At 40.8% G+C, this 20012-nt stretch overlaps 2 protein-coding genes across 6 annotated transcripts in view; one reads left to right on the top strand and one right to left on the bottom strand.

Annotated features, from left to right (window-relative positions):
- The window catches only part of scaf11 (SR-related CTD-associated factor 11), a 117718-nt gene extending 116206 nt beyond the window's left edge, over positions 1 to 1512 (top strand). Inside the window, exon 16 of the mRNA XM_041215755.1 lies at positions 1213 to 1512. Coding sequence (XP_041071689.1) covers positions 1213 to 1260 — 48 coding nt within the window. The 3' untranslated portion in view covers positions 1261 to 1512. The remainder of the gene's footprint in view (positions 1 to 1212) is intronic.
- arid2 (AT rich interactive domain 2 (ARID, RFX-like)) overlaps positions 1 to 20012 on the bottom strand; it is a 112628-nt gene that overhangs the window by 23917 nt on the left and 68699 nt on the right. For all 5 annotated transcript variants that reach the window (XM_041215746.1, XM_041215750.1, XM_041215747.1 and 2 more), the window contains 4 exons: positions 19473 to 19723; positions 16036 to 16132; positions 15744 to 15953; positions 5298 to 5468 (listed from right to left, as the gene is read on the bottom strand). In XM_041215746.1, coding sequence (XP_041071680.1) covers positions 5298 to 5468; positions 15744 to 15953; positions 16036 to 16132; positions 19473 to 19723 — 729 coding nt within the window. The remainder of the gene's footprint in view (positions 1 to 5297; positions 5469 to 15743; positions 15954 to 16035; positions 16133 to 19472; positions 19724 to 20012) is intronic.

Here is a 20012-nt window from a genome sequence, read left to right as displayed (position 1 = left end):
CAAACTCTGCTGCCTATGCCCTAACTCACACCAAGTCCTGCTCACCCACCCCTCCTATGCCTGAACTACCTTGGCTCCCAGATAGCAACACATCAATTTTAAAATTCTCATCTTTGCTTTCAAATCCCTTCATGGCCTCAACCCCCTCCCTATCTCTTCCAGATATACAGCTACCTCTTCCAGCCATACCCTGGAGCTCTGCCAGTCCTGGCCTCGAGCATTCCCAATTTTATTTACTCTGTCATTGGTGGCTATGTCTTCAGTTGCCAAAGTCCTAAGCTCTGAAATTCCTTCGGTAAACTTCTTTACCTCACTTTCCTCCTTTAAAGCAATCCTTAAATCCTACCTCTTTAACAAAGCTTGGTCATCTGGCCTAATATCTTGCATGGCACGGTGTCAAATTTTCATTGGATAACACTTTTAAAGCACCGTAGGACGTTTTGATACATTAAAGGTGCTACACAAATGCAAATTGCCGCTTTTGCAGTTGATGTTTGGCATAGAGAACATAAAGCTTTAAGGCCTCAAAAAATAGTTATTCCTCCAGGCTATTCACATTAGTTTTATATTGCCAAGTGCATCTGCCTGAATGTCAAAAAAATTAAATAAATAAAACAGAATTCTATAAGGAGATAAAATACACCTTTGGTAGCTAGCTGCTGGTGAGGGTAGAGCTGAAACAAGCCACAAATAAAATCAGTAAGAAAGCAAAGGAAGAAACGAAGATTGCAAATGAAGGGATAGACAATGATATCACTTGTAAACTGTCCAGTGTTTTGCTTTTCAGCTTGCAAAAGGTAAAAAGCAACTTGCCCCATCACAGCTCAACTGTTTCTTTTTCAGCTGGATTACCTGTTAAAGCAATTCCCATTCTCCTTAACACTACCCAACCACCACCTCTCCACCACAAACCATTCCCCCTCCCCACAACAGTATCAAAATGTTTTGCCAAGAGAGGATCAGTAAGTTTGTGCCAGAAAACCATTCTTTGGAGAACAGAAATTACAGTGGGCAACTTCCATTTCTCCTTCAAATACAGGTCTTCCACCTATGGAAGCTTCAAAAGGTAGATCAACAGGGACAGAGAAGTGCACATCTAAATATCAAATTAAACAATAACCACAGTGAACAAATCCCTACTGCCCAGTTTAAGACTACATTGCTTCTAAATCTTGTTGTAAGTTTATATTTTCTCCCCTTACACTTTTTCAGGTCTCCCCTCGCCACAGACCATTCTCCAAGTCACGAGGAAGTGCATGAACATGGCCCCGGGGAAAACATCCCTCCAAATTTTCCTTCCTCTCTGTGAGAATATGCCTGGTCTCTGCTGTTGAACAAAGAAAGATGGCAGTCATTTTCCAGCAGCCATATCATGGTTCATGTTGGTTAGGAATAAAGGCCAAGTGACAGGCCTGGGATGAAGCCAATTAAGTTGTTGGAAAGTTAAAAACTCCAAATTGTAAAGGAGATTGACAAACAAGAACATCTAGGGACCGAATGTTAATTGACCATTTTCCACATGACATTTACTAGCTGCTGCCCAAGATGGCCTGGTATCACTGGTATTTTGTAAACATCATTCTAGCTAACAGCAATCAACTTTGTACTACTACAAGTTTTATGATAAAGAGGTGCTAGCAGTGCAAAGAAATTTAGAAATAGCTATCAGGTAAATCTACAGAAGCTAGCTAGTAACTGGATAGTTTTGATGTCTTTACCTATATTGATTATTTAAAATTTAGATTGTCTGAGGCATTACTTTCATCTCCTTACACTGAACCCATAGCAGTCATGTCCAGAACTTCCCTACAACCGCTGTTCTGAGGCAAAACAACCCAGCAAGGACACGGGGGCGATTTGAAGATCCTGCTGTTTACTTGGCTTGTAACAAGGGAAATTATCAAGTCTACTTGGAACCATCCAGCAGCATAAAGTTACAACTACAAAAAGAAAGGCAGAACTCTTGAGCAGAGAAGGATGAGACATTAGAAAGAAGAAAATGGGCAATATGAATTTAAGACCTAAGCCAATAGTGAGGAAACAACCCATACCATGCAGGGGGTCCTGTGGGGAAAAATAAGTGCAACTTTCTATTTATTCAATGTTGTACATGTACAGTTAGGGAGACCCAAGTGTTTGTATGTGGAAGATATAAATCTGAAAAGAAAAAAATTAAAACAAAAAAAACATGGAAATAAAATAGTTAATACAAAATTTACAAATGTCACACAGGCAAAATTCTTGTGATTTTATTAGGTGAAGGGAAAGGCTCAGATAAGTACTTTCCAATTCAGTATTTAAAAACTAAAGACTTCTACCCATTAGTTCATCATAAATTCAGTCAGATATTTTCTCTCCCATGACGACGACTGTAGGTCAGTTGGAATCCAAGCTAATCCATTGACATGGTTTGTAAAGACAGTCCACATGCACATCAGTACTGGAGAATGAAACAGTTGCTTTAAGGGCATCTTCTGTCACATCAAGCACAATCGGACACAAAGTATGGTCTGTCAATTTGTGCCAAACTAAATGCAATTGTGCTGTGGGCATGCAGCAACTAGCAAGGAGGTTGGGTTTAAACTTAATTCTTGCAAAATCCACATAACCAAAAGATTGGAGACTCTATATATGACTCTGCTCTCCATTGCAGCACTTAAATTTGAGCATTAATTTTAATCATCAGTTATCCTTATTAAAAAATATCAATATCCCTTTTAATAACTGAGCAGAAGCAAAGCATTATGACTGACCAATAAGCTTTAGCATGCTTGATTGCATTTATTAAATGTTTAAGTGTTTGCAAGTTCTTGTTTTAAAAAGTGAATGCCGGCAATACAAGGAGCGGTACAAGCAGAGATAAGGTATGGAGTCGTACAGTTTGAGGAGCTAATTAACTTTTATATGGAGGTTATGACCATGTTCGTGACTGCTACTTCTGTTCTATGTTCTCAATGTCAGCAGTCAGTTTAAACCACAGCATTTTAAACTTCCCCCAACTTTCTTCCCTGCGACACAGGTTCTACAGTTGAAGGTAGACTTTAAGTGGCCATTCTCCAGGTGCAGGTTGGCAGATTACTTGGCTTCAGGAGCCATCAAAAATATTTTATCATACTTAAATGATATCCATGCCTGACCATAAGACGTAGGAGCAGAAATAGGCCTTTCGGTCCATCAAGTCTGCTCCGCCATTCAATGAGATCATGGTTGATCTGATAATCCTCAACTCCACTTTCCTGCCTTTTCCCCATCACCCTTGATTCCCTTACTGATTAAAAATCTGTCTACCTCAGCTTTGAATATACTTAACAATCCAGCCTCCACAGCCCTCTGCGGTAAAGAATTCCTCAGATTTACTGCCCTCAGAAGAAATTCCTCCTCATCTCTGTCTTAAATGGGCGATCCCTTACTCTGAGATTATGCTTTCTGGTCCGAGACTCTCCCACAAGGGGAAACAACATCTTAGCATCTACTGTGTCAAGCCCCTTAAGAATCTGACAAGTTCTAATAATGTCACCTCTCATTCCTCTAAACTCCAATGAGTACAGGCCCAACCTACTCAACCTCTCCTCATAAGAAAAGCCCTCCAAACCTGGGATCAACCTAGCGAACCTTCTTAAATCTGCCTCCAATGCCATTAGATCTTTCTTTAGATACGGGGACCAAAATTGTTCTCAGTATTCTAGGCATGGTCTAATTAGTGCTTTGTATAGTTTTAGCAAGACTTCCCTATTTTTGTGCTCCATTCTCTTTGAAATAAAAGGCCAACATTCCATTTGCCTTCCCTATTAACTGCTGGACTTGTATGCTAGCTTTTTGTGATCATGCACGAGGACCCCCAAATCCCTCTGTGCTGCAGCTTTCTGCAGTCTTTCTCCATTTAAATAATGTTTAGCTCCTCTATTCTTCCTACCAAAGTGCAAAACTTCACAGTTTCCTGCATTATATTCCATCTGCCGAGTTTTTGCTCACTCACTTAACCTGTCTATGTCCCTCTGTAGACTCCTTGCATCATCCTCACCACTTGCCTTCCCACCTATTTTTGTGTCATCTGCAAACTTGGTGACAGTACATTTACTTCCCTCATCCAAGTCATTAATATATATTGTAAATAATTGAGGCCCCAGCACTGATCCCTGTGGCACTCCACAAATTACAGGTTACCATCCTGAGAATGCCCCTCTTTTTCCAACTCTGTCTGCTATTAGTTAGCCAACCCTCTATCCATGCTAATATACTACCCCCAACACCATGGGCTCTTAGCTTATTAAGTAGCCTTATGCGTAGTAACTTATCAAATGCCGATTGGAAATCCAAATATATTACACCAACTTGTTCCCCCTTTAACTATCCTGCTGGTTACCTCCCCAAAGAATTTTAATAAACTTGTCAGGCATGATTTCCCCTTCATGAAGCTATGCTGACGCTGCTGGATTATATTATGCATTTCTAAATGCTTTGCTATTACATCCTTTGGCCGGGGTTTTCCGACCCAGTCACGGGCGGGACCCGCCTCAGGCGAGGCAGCACCCCAGCTAGATGTCCATTGACTTGCAGAGGGACCGGAAGATCGCAGCAGCGGGTGGGCAGGGAAAATCCCACCCTTTAACTCTAGCATTTTCCCAATAACGGATGTTAAGCTAACTGGCCTATAGTTACCTGTTTTTTGTCTCCCTCTTTTTTTTGAATAAGGGTATTACATTGGCAGTTTCCCAATCCTCTGGAACTTTTCCAGAATCTAAGGATTCTTGGAAGATTACTACCAGTGCATCCACTATCTCTGTAGCTACTTCCTTTAATATCCTAGGATGCAACCCATCAGGTCCAGGGGACTTATTGACCTTCAGCCCCATTAGTTTCCCTAGTACTAGTTACTGTATTATTTCCTCCTCCCCACCCCCCCACCTGCCTTTTGCTCCTTGATTATTTAGTATTTTTGGAATGCTATTAGTATCTTGTACCGTGAAGGCTGATGAAAAGTATTTATTCTACTCCCCTGCCATTTCTTGGTTCCCCATTATTATTTCCCCAGCCTCATTCGCTAAGGGGCCCATGTTCACTTTGGCCTCTCTCTTCCTATTTATATATTTAAAGAAGCTCTTACTGTCCATTTTTTATATTACTTGCTAGTTTACCTTCAAAATTTATTTAACACTTTCCAAAACAGAAACCAATAAAAAAGTCAAGATTATCAACGAAACATCAGAATACTCATCCATATGGTTCGATTCTCAAGAGGATTCTGAATTTCAAATTTCAAGCATTTTGAAATTTTCTAATCACTACCAGTCACATACCTGTAGCTGGTGTGATGGGGGTTGGTACATGTTGCAAATGCTCCATTGCTTGTGGTCTGATCTCTGAGATTACTTGATGGTTAGAACTTTGATATTCAATTAGTTTCACTGCAGTAGGTGTATCAGACTCAAATGACTGGATATCCACCGACACAAGACATACTAACATATCTGATAAGAAAAAAGAAATTGTTTACCAAACAAGTCCAAAATTAAAGTCGAATATAGTTTTAGTAAATGTTTTCTAATTTTAAATGGCCAAGTTTTGAAAGATCATGAAATTGGTTAACAAATTTAATACCCTCTTGCCATGTTAAATTGAGAACTTCTGATGAAAGGTTAACTGCTTTTTTCCTCCATTGGTGCTGCCTCACCTGAGTATTTCCAGCATATTTTTTTAAAATTTTCATAAATACCTTCAGCACATGGCTTCTTCTTCAGGAATTATGAATCAATACTACACTGCAAGGTATGTAGAATGAATATTTACAGTTATTCTCTGGCTGTTTTAACCAGTTACACCAGATTTTAATCATGGGGGATTTTGTTGCAAAAATTTTGCTGTTGCTTGTATGGACACTGTACTATCTGTTACATTTTGAATGATGAGTTCCAGTAAGGCTAATTTCTGACTGAAGACCTATTTTTTTTCTTGTTTATCCTTCATTAGTCTTCATTTGGCTCATTGATAACTGTGTACAATTTGCCATGACGCACCTCACTCTACAATCCCCAGAAGAGACAAAGAATCGTAAGCAAAATTGTTAAAAAAAATTATTTCAACAACTTATACTTACATGGCATCTTTAATGTAACGAAATATCCCAAAGAGCATTATAAAATAAAAATTTACATTGAGTCACATAAGCAAATATCAGGTCACTGTTGTCTTAGGTCTCAGGTGGTTATAGAGCTGGAGGAGATTACAAAGATAGGGAGGGGACAAGGCTATGGAGGAATTTGAAAACAAAGCTGAGAATTATGAAGTCAATAATTGACGGTGAGCCACTGTAGGTCAGCCTCACAGGGGTGATAGGGAACAGGACTGGCTCATGAGTTAAGATGAGGCAGCAGTGGTTTTGATTACCTTAATAGGTAGAATGTGAGAGACCAGCCAGGAGTGTATTGGAATAGTTGAGTATAGAGATAACGAGGCATCAGTAAGGGTTTCAGCAGATAAGCTGAGGCAAGGCAAAGCCAGATGATGTTACGGGAAGTGGAAATAGGCTGTCTTAGTGACGGCAGAAATAAGAAGTTAGAAACTCACCTTTGGGTCAAATGTGACACCAGGCTTGCAAATAGACTGACTTAAATCTCAGACAATTGCTAGGGAAAGGGATCAATTCAACAGCTAGAGAACAGTTTGGAAAGGGGTCGAAAACAATGGCTTCAGCCTTCTCAATATTCAAATGGAGGAAATTTCTGCTCATCTATTTCTGGATGTTGAACAAGCTGTCTGATAATTTAGCAACGTTGAAGGAATCAAAAGAGAGGTGATGGTGAGGTAGAGCTGGGTGTCATCAGATTACGTGAAAACCAATGCTATGTCTTCAGAGGGTGTTGCCAAGGGGTAGCACGTAGATGAGAAATAGGAGATAGATTATTGGATGTCGCAAGAGGGGACCATGCAGGAGCAAGTGATTCTCTGGCTACAATTGGACAGTTAAGAATGGGACCAGATGAGGCCACTCCCACCCAGCTAGACAACAGTGGAGAAGCACTGGAGGAGAATGGTGTGGTCAACTGTGTCAAAGCCTGCAGAATGGCCGAAAAAGATGAGGGTACGTTTATCTTTATCAGTCTGCTGTCATCATCCCTCACCTCTGAAAACTCCTCCACTGTTGCTAAATTATCAGATGCTTGTCCGATACCTGATACTGGATGAGGAATACTTTTCTCCAATTAAATATTGGGAAGACAGGCACCATTGTTTCAAGTCCCTGCTCCAAAGTCCGTTCCCCAGCTACTGACTTCATTTCTCCCCGGTAACAGTCTGAGATAAGCCAGTCTGCTTGCAACCTTGGTGTCAAATTTGAATCAGAGAGGAGCTCTGACTTTACATTTGTGTCAACACAAAAACCACCTATTTCCACCTGTGTAACACTGTCCAACTTTGCCCTTGCCTCAGCTTATCTGCAGCTGAAACCCTTAATTCATGTCTCTGTTACCTTTAGACTCAACTATCCAACACATTCCTGGCTGGTCTTCCCCATTCTACCTTCTATAAACATAACGTCATCCAAAACTGCTGCTTGTCTTAATTCACACCAAGTCCCCTTCCCCTATCACCCCTGTTCTCATTGACCTACATTGATTCCCGGTCAAGCAACGTCTTGACTTTATAATTCTCAGCCTTGTTTTCAAAATCCTCCATGTCCTTGATCTTTCTGCATATTCTCCAGTTCTGGCTTCTTGTGCAATTATAATTGCTCCACCATTGGTGGCCATGGCTTCAGCTGCCTAGGTTCCAAACTCTGGAATTTCCTCTCTACCACACCTTCCTCCTTTAAGACACTCTTTAAAACCTACTTCTTTGACCATGCTTTTGGAGATGTGGCTTAATATGTGCTTATGTGGCCCAGTGACATACTTTGTTTTATAATGCTCCTGTGAAGCACCTTGGGATGCTTCATTACATTAAAGGCAATATATAAATACATGTTCTACGACTCAGACCACCTCTCTGGGCCCATTCTTCACTGTGTCTTGATCTATTCCTTCCCTCTCCACCTAAATGTTCTCACTTTCCCAACTTGTTCTCCACACCGAAATGAAAATCTTCGGTTAGACAAGTCTACAGAACATTAGTAATAAACAAAATCAAAACATCAGTGGTGCGAACTGGTTCTTAAAAAAAGTAGCTGCAATTCCTCAAAAATGCATAACTTAGCTGAAGTGCAACAGACATGAAAAAAAAGTCAATTTAATATATTTATACCGTAGCCCAGTGCTTCATTCAGCAATTCAAATTATATACGCTTCATACAAAATGCTCTCAGGCGTATCGTTAATCAGGTAAAACATGACATTTTATCAAATATAGTTAATACTAGTAATATTTAACCACACAAGCTTTTAAAAATTCATTCATGGGATGTGGGCACCACTGGCAAGGCCAACATTCATTGCCCATCCCTAACTGCCCTAGAGAAGATGATGGCAAGCCACCTTCTTGAACCACCACAGTCCATGTGGGGTAGGCACTTCCACAGTGCAGTTTGGGTCAAAATCCTGGAATTCCCTAGGCTATGACGAAGAAGAAACATCAGGATGGGGTGTGAAGAAGGAACTGTGCAACTGCTGCCCCTGTTTTTTCTAGGTGGTAAAGGTCACAGGTTTGGAAAGCAGAGTCAAAGAAATCTTGGTTAGTTGCTGCAGTGCGACTTGTAGACGGTATGCATTGCAGCCATGATGCATCAGTGATGAAGGGAGTGCATGTTTAAGGTGGTGGATGAGGTGCCAATCCTGCTGTGTCCTGGATTGTGTTGAGGTTCGAGTGGTGTTGGAACTGCATTCACTCAGGCAAGTAGGGAGTGTTTGATCACACTCTCAACATGTGTTTTGTGGATGAAGGACAGGTGTTGGGAAATCAGGAGGTCAGTTATTCAATGCAGAATATTGAGCCTCTGACCTACTATTGTAGCCAATGCATGTGTATGATTAGTCCAGTTATGCTTCAATTCAATGGTGACCATCTCGTTACCTCCGCCCCACCTGGTGTTGGTGATAGTGGGGCATCCAGCAAGAGTAATGCCTTTGAACGCCATGGGGACATGGTTAGACTTGCTCTTATTGGAAATGCCCATAGCCAGACACTTTTGTGGCACAAATGTTACTTCCCACTCATCAGGCCAAAGCCTCAATGTTGTCCAGGTCTTGTTGCATGGAGGCATCAACTGCTTCATTATCTGGGGAGTTGTGAATGGAACTGGACACTGAAATCATCAAACAACATTCCCACTCCTGACTTTATGATGGAAGAAAGGCACTGATGAAAGGTGTTGAACCGGGGTTGGTCTGCTGGCTAGACATTAAGAGTGAGGAATATGTCAGGCCATAAGGTTAAAGATTGCGGTAGAATCCAATTCTGCAGCTGATGACGGTCACAGCGCTTCATGGATACCCAGTTTTAAGCTGCTGTTTCTGAATCTATCCCATTTAGCATGACAGTAGCACCACATAACGCGATGAGGGTGTCCTTAAGTGAGAGTAGGACTTCAACTACATAACTGTGCACTGGCAGTTGTCATGCCTACCGCTGTGGACAGCTGTAACTGCAACTGGATCAAGTCAGTACTTCTCTCGTGTTGTCTCTCACCACTCATCAGGGTTACTCTGGCAACTATGTCATTCAGTATTTGACCAGCTTGGTCAAGAATGACCAAGCAACTTGGTGATGGACATTGAAGGCCCCCCCACCCAGAATGCATTCTGTGCACTTGATATCTTCAGTGCTCCTTGCAAGTGGTGTTTAACATGGAGGGGTACTGAGTGAGGCCACTAGGTTGTAATTAACATGAACTTTCCATATGTATGTTTGACCTGCTGCCATGAGACTTCATGGGGCAAGAATCAATACTGAGGGCAACTCCTTTACAACTAAAAGGCTAATCAGGATAAAGAATTAAGAGTATGACAGGAAGCTAGCTAGAAATGTAAAAAAGGATAGTAAAGTATTTCTACAGGAATTTAGAAAGGAAAAGAATAAGTAAAGGGTGTTGCGCTCTAGAGTGACAATGGGGAGTTAATAGTCTAATAAAAAGGAAGTAGCTACAGAAATAATGGATGCACTGGTAGTAATCTTCCAAGAATCCTTAGATTCTGGAAAAGTTCCAGAGGATTGGAAAACTGCCAATGTAACACCTTATTCAAAAAGAGAGGGAGAAAAAAAAAAACAGGTAACTATAGGCCAGTTAACTTAACATGTCACTGGGGAGAGTCTAATATAAAGGATGTAAGAGCAAAGCATTTAGAAAGGCATAATATAATCAAGGGGAGTCAGCATGAAGTGGAAATCATGCCTGACAAATTTATTAGAAATCTTTGAAGGTAACAAGCAGGATAGATAAAGGAGAACCAGTCAATGTAATATATTTGGATTTCCAATGGCTACTTAATAAGATAAGCACCCATGGCGTTGAGGGTAGCATATTAGCATGGATAGAGGATTGGCTAACTAATAGAAGACAGAGTTGGGATAAGGGAGGCATTTTCAGGAGGAACCTGTAATTAATGCAGTGCCACAGGGATCAGTGCTAGGGCCTCAATTATTTACAATATATATTAATGACTTGGGTGAGGGAAATGAATCCGCCAAGTTTGTGGATGACACAAAAATAGGTGGGAAGGCAAGTAGTGAGGATGACACAGTCTACAGAGGGACATAGACAGATTAAGTGAGTAGGCAAAAACTTTGCAGATGGAATAACGTAGGGAAATGTGAAGTTATGCACTTTGGCAAGAACATTAGAGAAGCCAAATATTATTTAAATGGGGAAAGACTGCAGAAAGCTACAGCACAGAGGGATTTGAGGGTCCCTGCACATGAATCACAAAAAGCTGGCATATAAGTTCAGCAGGTAATAGGGAAGGCAAATAGAATGTTGACCTTTTATTTCAAAGAGAGTGGAGTATAAAATTAGGGAAGACTTGCTAAAACTATACAAGACACTAATTAGACTACACCTAGAATACTGTGAACAGTTTTCATCCCCTTACCTAAGGAAAGGTTTAGTGACATTGGAGGCAGTCCAGAGAAGGTTCACTAGGTTGATCCCAGATATTGAGGGATTTTCTTGAGGACCGATTGAGTCGGTTGGGCATGTACCCATTGGAGTTTAGAAGAATGAGAGGCGACCTTATTGAAATATATAAGATTCTTAGGGGGCTTGACAGGGTAGGTGCTGAGAGGTTGATTCCCTTTGTGGGAGAGTCTAGGACCAGAAGGCATAATCTCAGACTAAGGGGTTGCCCATTTAAGACAGAGATGAGGAGGAATTTCTTCTCAAGGGTAGTGAATCTGTGGAATTCTTTACTACAGAGGGCTGTAGTGGCTGAACCGTTAAGTATATTCAAGGCGGAGATAGGCAGATCTTTAATCAGTGAGGGAATCAAGGGTTAGGGGGAAAAGGAAAGTGGAGTACAGGATTATCAGATCAGCCATGATCTCATTGAATGGCAGACCAGACCCAGTGGGCTGAACAGCCTTCGTCTGCTCCTACGTCTTATAATAAGGAAATGGCAAATGAAATGAATAAATATTTTGCTTCTGTCTTCACTACAGAGTAAAGCTGTAAAGAGGTGGAAGGGAAAGGGGAACTTGGTGAAATTACAATCACTAAGGAGGCAGTACTGAGCAAACTGATGGAGCTGAGGACTGCCAATCTCCGGCTCCTGATGAACTTCATCCTTGTGTCTTAAAAGAGATGGTTAATGAGAGAGAAGATGTGTTGGTGTTAATTTTCCAAAATTCACTCAATTCTGGAAAGGTTCCATCAGACTGGAAAGTGGCAAATATAACCCCTCTATTCAAGAAGGATGGGAGTCAGAAAACAGGAAACTATAGGCCAGTCAGCTTGATACCTGTCGTAGGGAAGGTGTGAAGAGTCAATCATCAAGGAGTTGTTGCTGAGCACTTAGAAAAACTCAAGGTAATCGGGAAGAGTCAGCATGGTTTTGTGAAAGGGAAATCATGTTTAACCAATTATTGAAGGAGTAACGTGCTGTGGATAAAGGGGAGCCTATAGATATGCTGTAATTGGACGTCCAGAAGGCATTTGATAAGGTATCACATCAAAGGTTATTGTGGAAAATAAAAGCTCATGGTGTAGGGGGTATCATATTAGCATGGAGAGAGGATTGGCTGGCTGGCAGAAAACAAGAGAGTATGCATAAATGGGTCTTTTTCTGATTGGCAGGATGTGATGAATGGAGTCACACAGGGGTCTGTGCTGGGGCCTCAACTTTTTACAATTTATCTCAATGACTTAGATGAGGGGAGTGAAGGCATGGTAGCCAAATTTGTAGGTAACACAAAGATAGGTAGGGAATTATGTTGTGAGGAGGACATAAGGAGGTTGCAGATGGATATAGATAGGTTGAGTGATTGGGCAAAAATCTGGCAGATGAGTATAATGTGGGAAAAAGTTAAGTTGTTCACTTTGGCAGGAAGAATAAAAAGAGTATTACTATAACAGAACGACTGCAGAATTCTGAAGTACAGAGGGATCCGGGTGTTCTAGTGCACGAGTCAGAAAATGTTAGTATGCAGGTACAGCAAGTAATTAAGGTGGTCAATGTAATGCGATTCTTTATTATGAGAGGAGTTGAACATAAAAGTAAGGATGTTATGCTTCAGTTATACAGAGCATTGGTGAGACTACATCTCAAATACTTTGTGCAGTTTTGGTCTCCTTATTTAAAAGGAGGGTGTAAATGCATTGGAGGCGGTTCAGAGAAGGTTTCCTAGACTGATACCTGGAATGAGCAGGTTGTCTTATGAGAAAAGGTTAGAAAGACTGGGCTTGTTTCCACTGGTGTTTAGAGGAGGTGTGACTTGATTGAAGTATCGAAGGTCCTGAATGATATTGACAAGTTGGATGTGGAAAGGGTGTTTCCTCTTGAGGGGGAGTCCAGAACTAGGGGGCACTGTTTTAAAATTAGGGGTCATCTTCTTAGGACAGAGATGAAGAGAAATTTTTTTCTCTGAGGGTTGTGTAATTTTGGAACACACTGCCTCGGAAGGCAGTGAAAGTGAGGCCATTGAATATTTTTAAGGCGGAGGTCAATAGATTCTTGTCAGGCAAGGGAATCAAATGTTATTGGAGGTCGATGGGAATGTACAATTCGAAACAAAAACGGATCAGCCATGATCTTATTGAACGGCGGAGTAGGGTCGAGGGGCCAAATGGCCTACTTCTGTTCCTATTCCATATGTTCGTACGTAACTGTTAAACCATTGTGTTGCCACCTTTGGTGGGTCTGCCCTACTGGTAGGGCAAGGCATACCAGCAATGGTGATGGAGGAGTCTAGGATGTTCAATGAATGGTACTTTAGAAATATAGAAAAGAGGCGCAGGAATAGATCATTCTGCCCTTGGAGCTTGCTCCACCATTCAATATGATCATGGCTGATCTTTTACCTCAACGTCATACTCCAGTGCTCTCCCCATACCCCTTGACACCTTTAGAATCCAGTAATTTATCTATTTCCTTTTTAAATATATTCAGTGACTTGGCCTCCACAGCCTTCTATGGTAGAGAATTCCACAGGTTTACCACCCTCTGAGTGAAGACGTTTCTCCTCATCTCAGTCCTAAATGGCCCACCCTGTATCCTGAGACTGTGAATCCTTGATCTAGAACCCCCAGCCAGAGGAAACATCATCCCTGCATCCAGTCTGTCCAACCCTGTCAAGAGTTTTATATGTTTCAATGAAATCCCTTCTCATTCTTCTAAACTCCAGTGAACACAGGCCTAGTCGACCCAATCTCTCCTTATAATGACAATCCTGCCATCCCAGGATCAGTCTGAATCTTTGTGACACTCCCTCTATGGCAAGTATATCCTTTCTCAGGTAAGGAGACGAAAACTGTACACAATACTCCAGGTGTGGTCTCACAAAGGCCCCTGTACCGCTGCAGTAAGACATCCTTGCTCTTGTACTCAAGTCCTCTCACAATGAAAGCCAACATATCATTTTCCTTCTTAACTGCTTGCTGCACCTGCAAGCTTGCTTTCAGTGACTAGTGTACAAGAGGACATGTTTCTGAGAGTATGATGATGTCAGGCTGTTGTTTCATTAGTCTGTGGCATAGCTCTACCAATTCTGGCAGAAGTCCCCAGATGTGAATGGAGGACTTTACAACATTTACTGTCTTTATAACGTCCAGTACTTAGGGAAATGTCAGCCTGTCCAATTTCATTCTTATTGTTCTTTTTCGTAGCGGTCTGATACAACTGAGTGGTTTGCTTGGCCATTTCAAAGGGCTTATAAAAGAGTCAAACACATTGCTATAGGTCTGGAGTCACATGTAGGCCAGACCAGGTAACAGTGACAGATTTCCTTCCCTAAAGGACATCAGTGAACCAGGTGGGTTTTTAAACGAGATATGGAAGTTGACTGTCACATGGCTGATACTAGCTTTTTATTCCAGATTTATTTAATTATATTTAAATTCCCTAGCTGCCATAGTGGGATTTGCACTAATTTCCAGATCATTAGCCCAGGTCTCTGGATTACCAGTCCGCTAAAATAACATAAACATTATGGGCAGGGTTATTCAGATGGCAGGGTTTCCCAAAGAGCCCCGAGCACCCAAAGAGTCATAGGAAATGCGTCCCCGCAGATTCTGGCTAGGGTATCGGAAGGGCCTGGCTAGTCTGCGGGTGCAGGGCCAGATTGAGAGTCTGGGGTTGTGGTGGTGGTGGGGGGGGGGGGGTTGTGTGTGTGTGTGTGTGTGTGTGTGTGTGTGTGTGTGTGTGTGTGTGTGTGTGTGTGTGTGTGTGTGTGGGGGGGGGGGGGGGGGGGGGGGGGGGGGGGTTGTAATTGGTGTGTGGGCTGGCTGCCTCCAATGGGCACAGAGGACTCCCAAGGCAGGTTCACCTCATCCTCTTGCCCAATGCTAGCATACACAATAAAAGCTGTCGAGCTACACACTTGGCGTATATTACCCCCTGCTGTGGGTAATATAGCAGCAGGTGAGAGATGAAGTACTTATGTTGCTAGTATTTGGCCATTTAAAGGGCACCAATAGGCCCAAGGGTGAGTGGGCTACCTGACATCTCCATGGTCCCCCTTAAAAGACAGGTTAGGGGGGTGGAATGTGATAGGTAGGCAGCATGCAGGCCACGTGCTTCATTTTACGACTCCCTCCGCCTTCAAACCCGTGGGCAGGGGACCATACAATTTCACCCTATGTTATTATTCCCAGTACAGCACAGGCTAACAGTTCCTTCCCCAAAACTACTGTAGATCTCCATATCTTTTGCGACAGATGTATTTTTTTTTCCCTTTAAGCTCACATTAGGAGGCTACGGCATGTTCAGCTTCGCTCATCCCTCCTCATTTTAAATCCAAAGTGTTTTTTATATATGTTTAGAAATGGGCTTTCAGATATGTGGGGAATGGGAAAGCTACAGGTATAAGAAAAGAAAATGTGCCACACATTACATGGGTTTAAATACTCTGAACTTAGCTTCTATAAAATCTTAATTTCTAACTTACACGCTGTACAGAATTGTAGGAACAACATTCCATAACGTAGTACCATGTCAGTTGGGTTCTCCAGGGAGAAGATACGTGAACACTGATTTTTTTAAATTCAGTTTCGATAAACACACCACAAGTGACTTTGCTATACTTAATTTAGAATGGTGAAAGATCAAGTTCCAATTTGTCTAAATAATGAAATTACCGTCTTTACCTCCAACAATCTTTAAACTTACCCACACTTTTTTCCACACTAACTATCCTTGTGCAGGGTACTTCTCCTAGTTCAGTAAGCATGTATAGCACCTCTAATGAAGAGATTACCAGCAGCATATCAGGTAAAGTTAGATGGCATATGATCTCCTTGTAAGACTCCTGATCCACATATTCACATATCAAGTCTGCATTATCTTCAGCTCTACATAGGTTTCCTAGTATTTCCATACCTACAAAATTATACAAAATTAAGTATGAAAACAATGTGTAAAACCGAAAAGAAACAATGACATTATTATAGCAGCTACTCACCTCTTATCTTCAAACACTTGTCACAGGAAAGTAGACATTTAGTTACAGTATGAAAAATTAGATGGGTACTTTTAAAATCAACAGGATCCAACTGAAGCTGTAAAATTAAAAACAGTAAGTTACATTATTGCATGCTTGTTGTCATATTAACATCTCCTATTAACTGACGACGGTGCGCACTGTTGGTCCATAGTTCACAATATGAACGAATAGAAAAAAGCTTGGCTGGAAAACTAATTAAAAAGTAAAATTATAAGACAACCACATGTAATACCACATTTTTGTAGCATACAATGTTCAAGTTCACGGTGAAGCTAATGTGTAAAAAAAATTAAAGCTTCCATATGTGAGGTGGAGCTGGCTGGCAACTAGTATTATATATTTTTTTAAAAATCAGCAGCCATTGCTATTAATTGTTATAAACTGATAAACCAGAAATCATCTGATACTATTATTTTAGAAAAATAGAAACCATAATGGAAGGAACAAAAATAAAAGAATGTGGAATATTAAAGGACAGTGTATTGGGGAATAGATTGCATCTACATTGGGAAACTCTACTGGGAATGTGAAGCAGGCCAAATCATTATTATAAGAGGTCCCACCCCTACAAATTGGGTGAAGTGCAATATATTGTGGCAGAACTTGCTGTCAAAGCAATGTGGAGGCTAATGGCACTTGCAATTAATTTTGTGCAATGGTACAGTACCTTCAGGTGCCTGTTTAAAATGGCAATATCCAAATGTTGCTGTCTAAATTGCATCACTCCACTGTTAGCTTTGCGGAAAAGGAAACCAACTGTCTGCCTCACCACTGAAATGCATTGAATGGTGTGAAGTTGTTGTATTTGGAGTAAATATATACAGAGGTCACATAAATAATGGCGATGTCATTAGCCACACCATTATTTTGACAGCAAATTCTGGCCTGCCATTTAAAGCTTAAGTATACTTTTAACAATGCAGTTGGTGTTATTTACTACCAATCCACCTCTTTGGCACCAAAAATTAATTCTCATTTCTTCAGGTTATTTATTGTTTCTAGAGATTTAAAAACAAAAATTGCTTTTCATTTGTCTCTTTATTATCACTCTAAATTCAGTCTTTCACTCTTTTTATTTCTCTATCTGTACCACGTTTTAGATGGAATCTACCCACTCCAGTTTATGCTTCTTTTTCAGTCCTTGTGCTGTTAATTTTACAATCTTTCAAATTGATTAGTTAAGGAGATACACGGAATCACCAATATACATAGATCCCTTTCTCCCTTGATCTTATTTGTCTCCAGTTTGACATCAGGATCAATGGGAAATGTCAGAATGTTTTTAGAGAACAATGAGAACCTCAGGCTTTTCTACCCCACCACCATCTCACTTCCGGTAAACGCGAGGAAATCATGGACTGGTTTGTCACTGAGATTATCTGTTTTGCTGCCTCTGCTGCTTTCCACAATTTTCCTTTCCCATCAAGCCAATCTTGCCCCGAAACTTCTAAGCTTTCCTTCCTCAGGCTAGTTGACATGGTAACGGGTTCCCTCATTAAGTACTGTCTCCCTCTTTTTCAAATTGACAATCAATCTCTTCTCAAAACCCCATCTTACAATACCACTGTCCTTGGAAATACCCATCTCTAATCTCTATTTTCTCTCCAAGGGGGATGGGCATCAATGCTGGTGGACACATCTGATGAATACAAAAAATAATACCGCCTTAGTGAGAGCTATTTTGGTAATGCAGCCATGTTGAAAAACTTTAAATATTGAGTTACAGAAAAATATGCCCCAATTTAATGTGTTGCCATTCCTTAAATTTGTGTGTATTTTCCTGCAACTCAACATTCAAAGTTTTCCAATTATGCTTCCAACACAGCCACATCTCTAAACAACCCCAACCAAGATCACATTTTTTTTGTATTCGTTCATGGGATGTGAGCATCAGCATTTGTTGCCCATCCCTAATTGCCATTGAGAAGGTACTGGCCAGCCACTTTTCTGAAGCACTGCAGTCAATCTGGTGCAGGTATGCCTACAGTTTGAGTTTGATCCAACAGCAGTGAAGGATCAGCGATACAATTCGAAGTCAGGATGTGTGGGGCTTGAAGAAGAACTTGCAGATGATGGTGTTCCCATGCATCTGCTGCCCTTGTCCTTCTAGGTAGTAGAGGTCATAGGTTTGGAAGGTGCTGTCGAAGGAGCCATGGTGAGTTGCTACATTGCATTTTGTAGATGTTGCATACTGCTGCCACTGTGCATTAGTGCTGTAGGGAGCGAAAGTTTAAAGGTGCCGACCAGCAGACTGCTTTGTTCTGGATGGTGTTGAGCTCCTTAAGTGCTGTTGGAGCCATAGTCATCCAGGCAAGTGGAGAAGATTCCATCACACTCCTGACTTGTGCCTTGTAGATGGTAGGCAGGCTTTGAGAGTCAGAGGGTGAGTTACTCGCCTCAGAATTCCCAGTCTCTGACCTACTCTTGCAACCCTAGTATTTATATAGCTGGTCCAGTTCAGTTTCTGGTCAATAGCAGTCCCAGGATGTTGATAGTTGGGTATTGAATGATGATAATGCCACTGAATGTCAAGGGGCGATGGTTAGAATCACTCTCGTTGGAGACGTTCATTGCCTGAACATCTTTGAAAATGGTGAAGAAAAAAGGCGCAGCATAGTGGGAGGATCAGGTCACATGTTCAAGTGAGAACAAAATAAGTGATTGTGAAAAACAAATCTTGTGGCAAATATTGCACTGTAACCAGAGAAAAATTAATTTTTAATTGTTTGACTAAAAGAGAAAGCAGTGGAAATGACTGAAGGGGACATAATGAAAATAGCTATTTTTTGTGTAGCATGCCAAGTGCCAGGTCTAAGGTGTGCAAATAAGTATTTAATTGTTGGTGAAGATTTGAACGTGTTCCTTAATTGAGCACATGGTCTAGGTTCAATTAAGGAGAAATGAAAAAGGCTTGTGATGCTTTCATAAATTCAACTTTTGTTCTGGTTCTGGTTCTTTAGCTTTCAAGAAGTTGGCAACAGCTGCATTTGCAGGGCAGAAGAATATTTCAAAAAAATTGAGACTACAGTATTTCATTGCTATCATTGTGTGTGCGCCAGATCATAAAAATCCTACTTTAAGATTTAGATACAGGATTATTTTATCTCTTGCTCAAAATGTGTACAGTTGTTACCAAAACATCTGTAAATGTTAGGAAATCTCACCAGTTCCACATGCATGTTGATTATTCCCTAAACTCAAAAAAAATTTACAGGTTACACAAAAATTTTACTAATTAGGACTAATTTGCCTTGCAAAATAATCTTTCCTCTGGATTTAAGTTCAATATGTTAAAGTACCATGGTATCATCCAATTTAAATTAGGGTTTGTCACAGCACAGAGTATAAACAATTTTACTGACTGAAATGCACTATTTGTCGGAATAATTTCATACCTCAGCTGCTACGTTACCCAATGTGTCAAGCCCCAGTTGCTTGAGAGAAGCATACTGACAATGGGAACATAACAACAGGAAACGGACACATGTACGGTGAGCTGCCATTAGCTTCACATTTCCTTCCTCAAATGACAAATTGCGAAGGATTACTGCTATCTGAAGTACACGTTGCCCCTCAACATCATTGATGCCCACTTTATGAGAGGGATGGAATAAAGACGTCTCCATATCGATTTCTATACTCGTACCTAAATTAATAAAAATCAATTTTATTTAATGAGGTTAAAAATCTGGTTACATAAACAAAAATATAAATTCTACAGAAAACAAATCAGTAAAACAGAACCTTCTCTCCCTATCAGAAAAAAAGTTGCTAACCTCTGCTCCATATTTTCTTCAACAATACAACAGAGGTTGGGAATTCACCACATGAAAATGAAGGGTGACAATTTTTTTTTAAAAAAACCATTCTATCATACAGCATATTTAACATTCATATGCTGCAGTTTGCCTGTCGCCTTTCAGTTTTAAATCACA

Source organism: Carcharodon carcharias, chromosome 21 (genome assembly GCF_017639515.1).
Source record: "Carcharodon carcharias isolate sCarCar2 chromosome 21, sCarCar2.pri, whole genome shotgun sequence".
Classification (NCBI taxonomy): domain Eukaryota; kingdom Metazoa; phylum Chordata; class Chondrichthyes; order Lamniformes; family Lamnidae; genus Carcharodon; species Carcharodon carcharias.
Note: the sequence above shows the minus strand (reverse complement) of the source record. Positions and strands in the feature narration are given on the sequence as shown.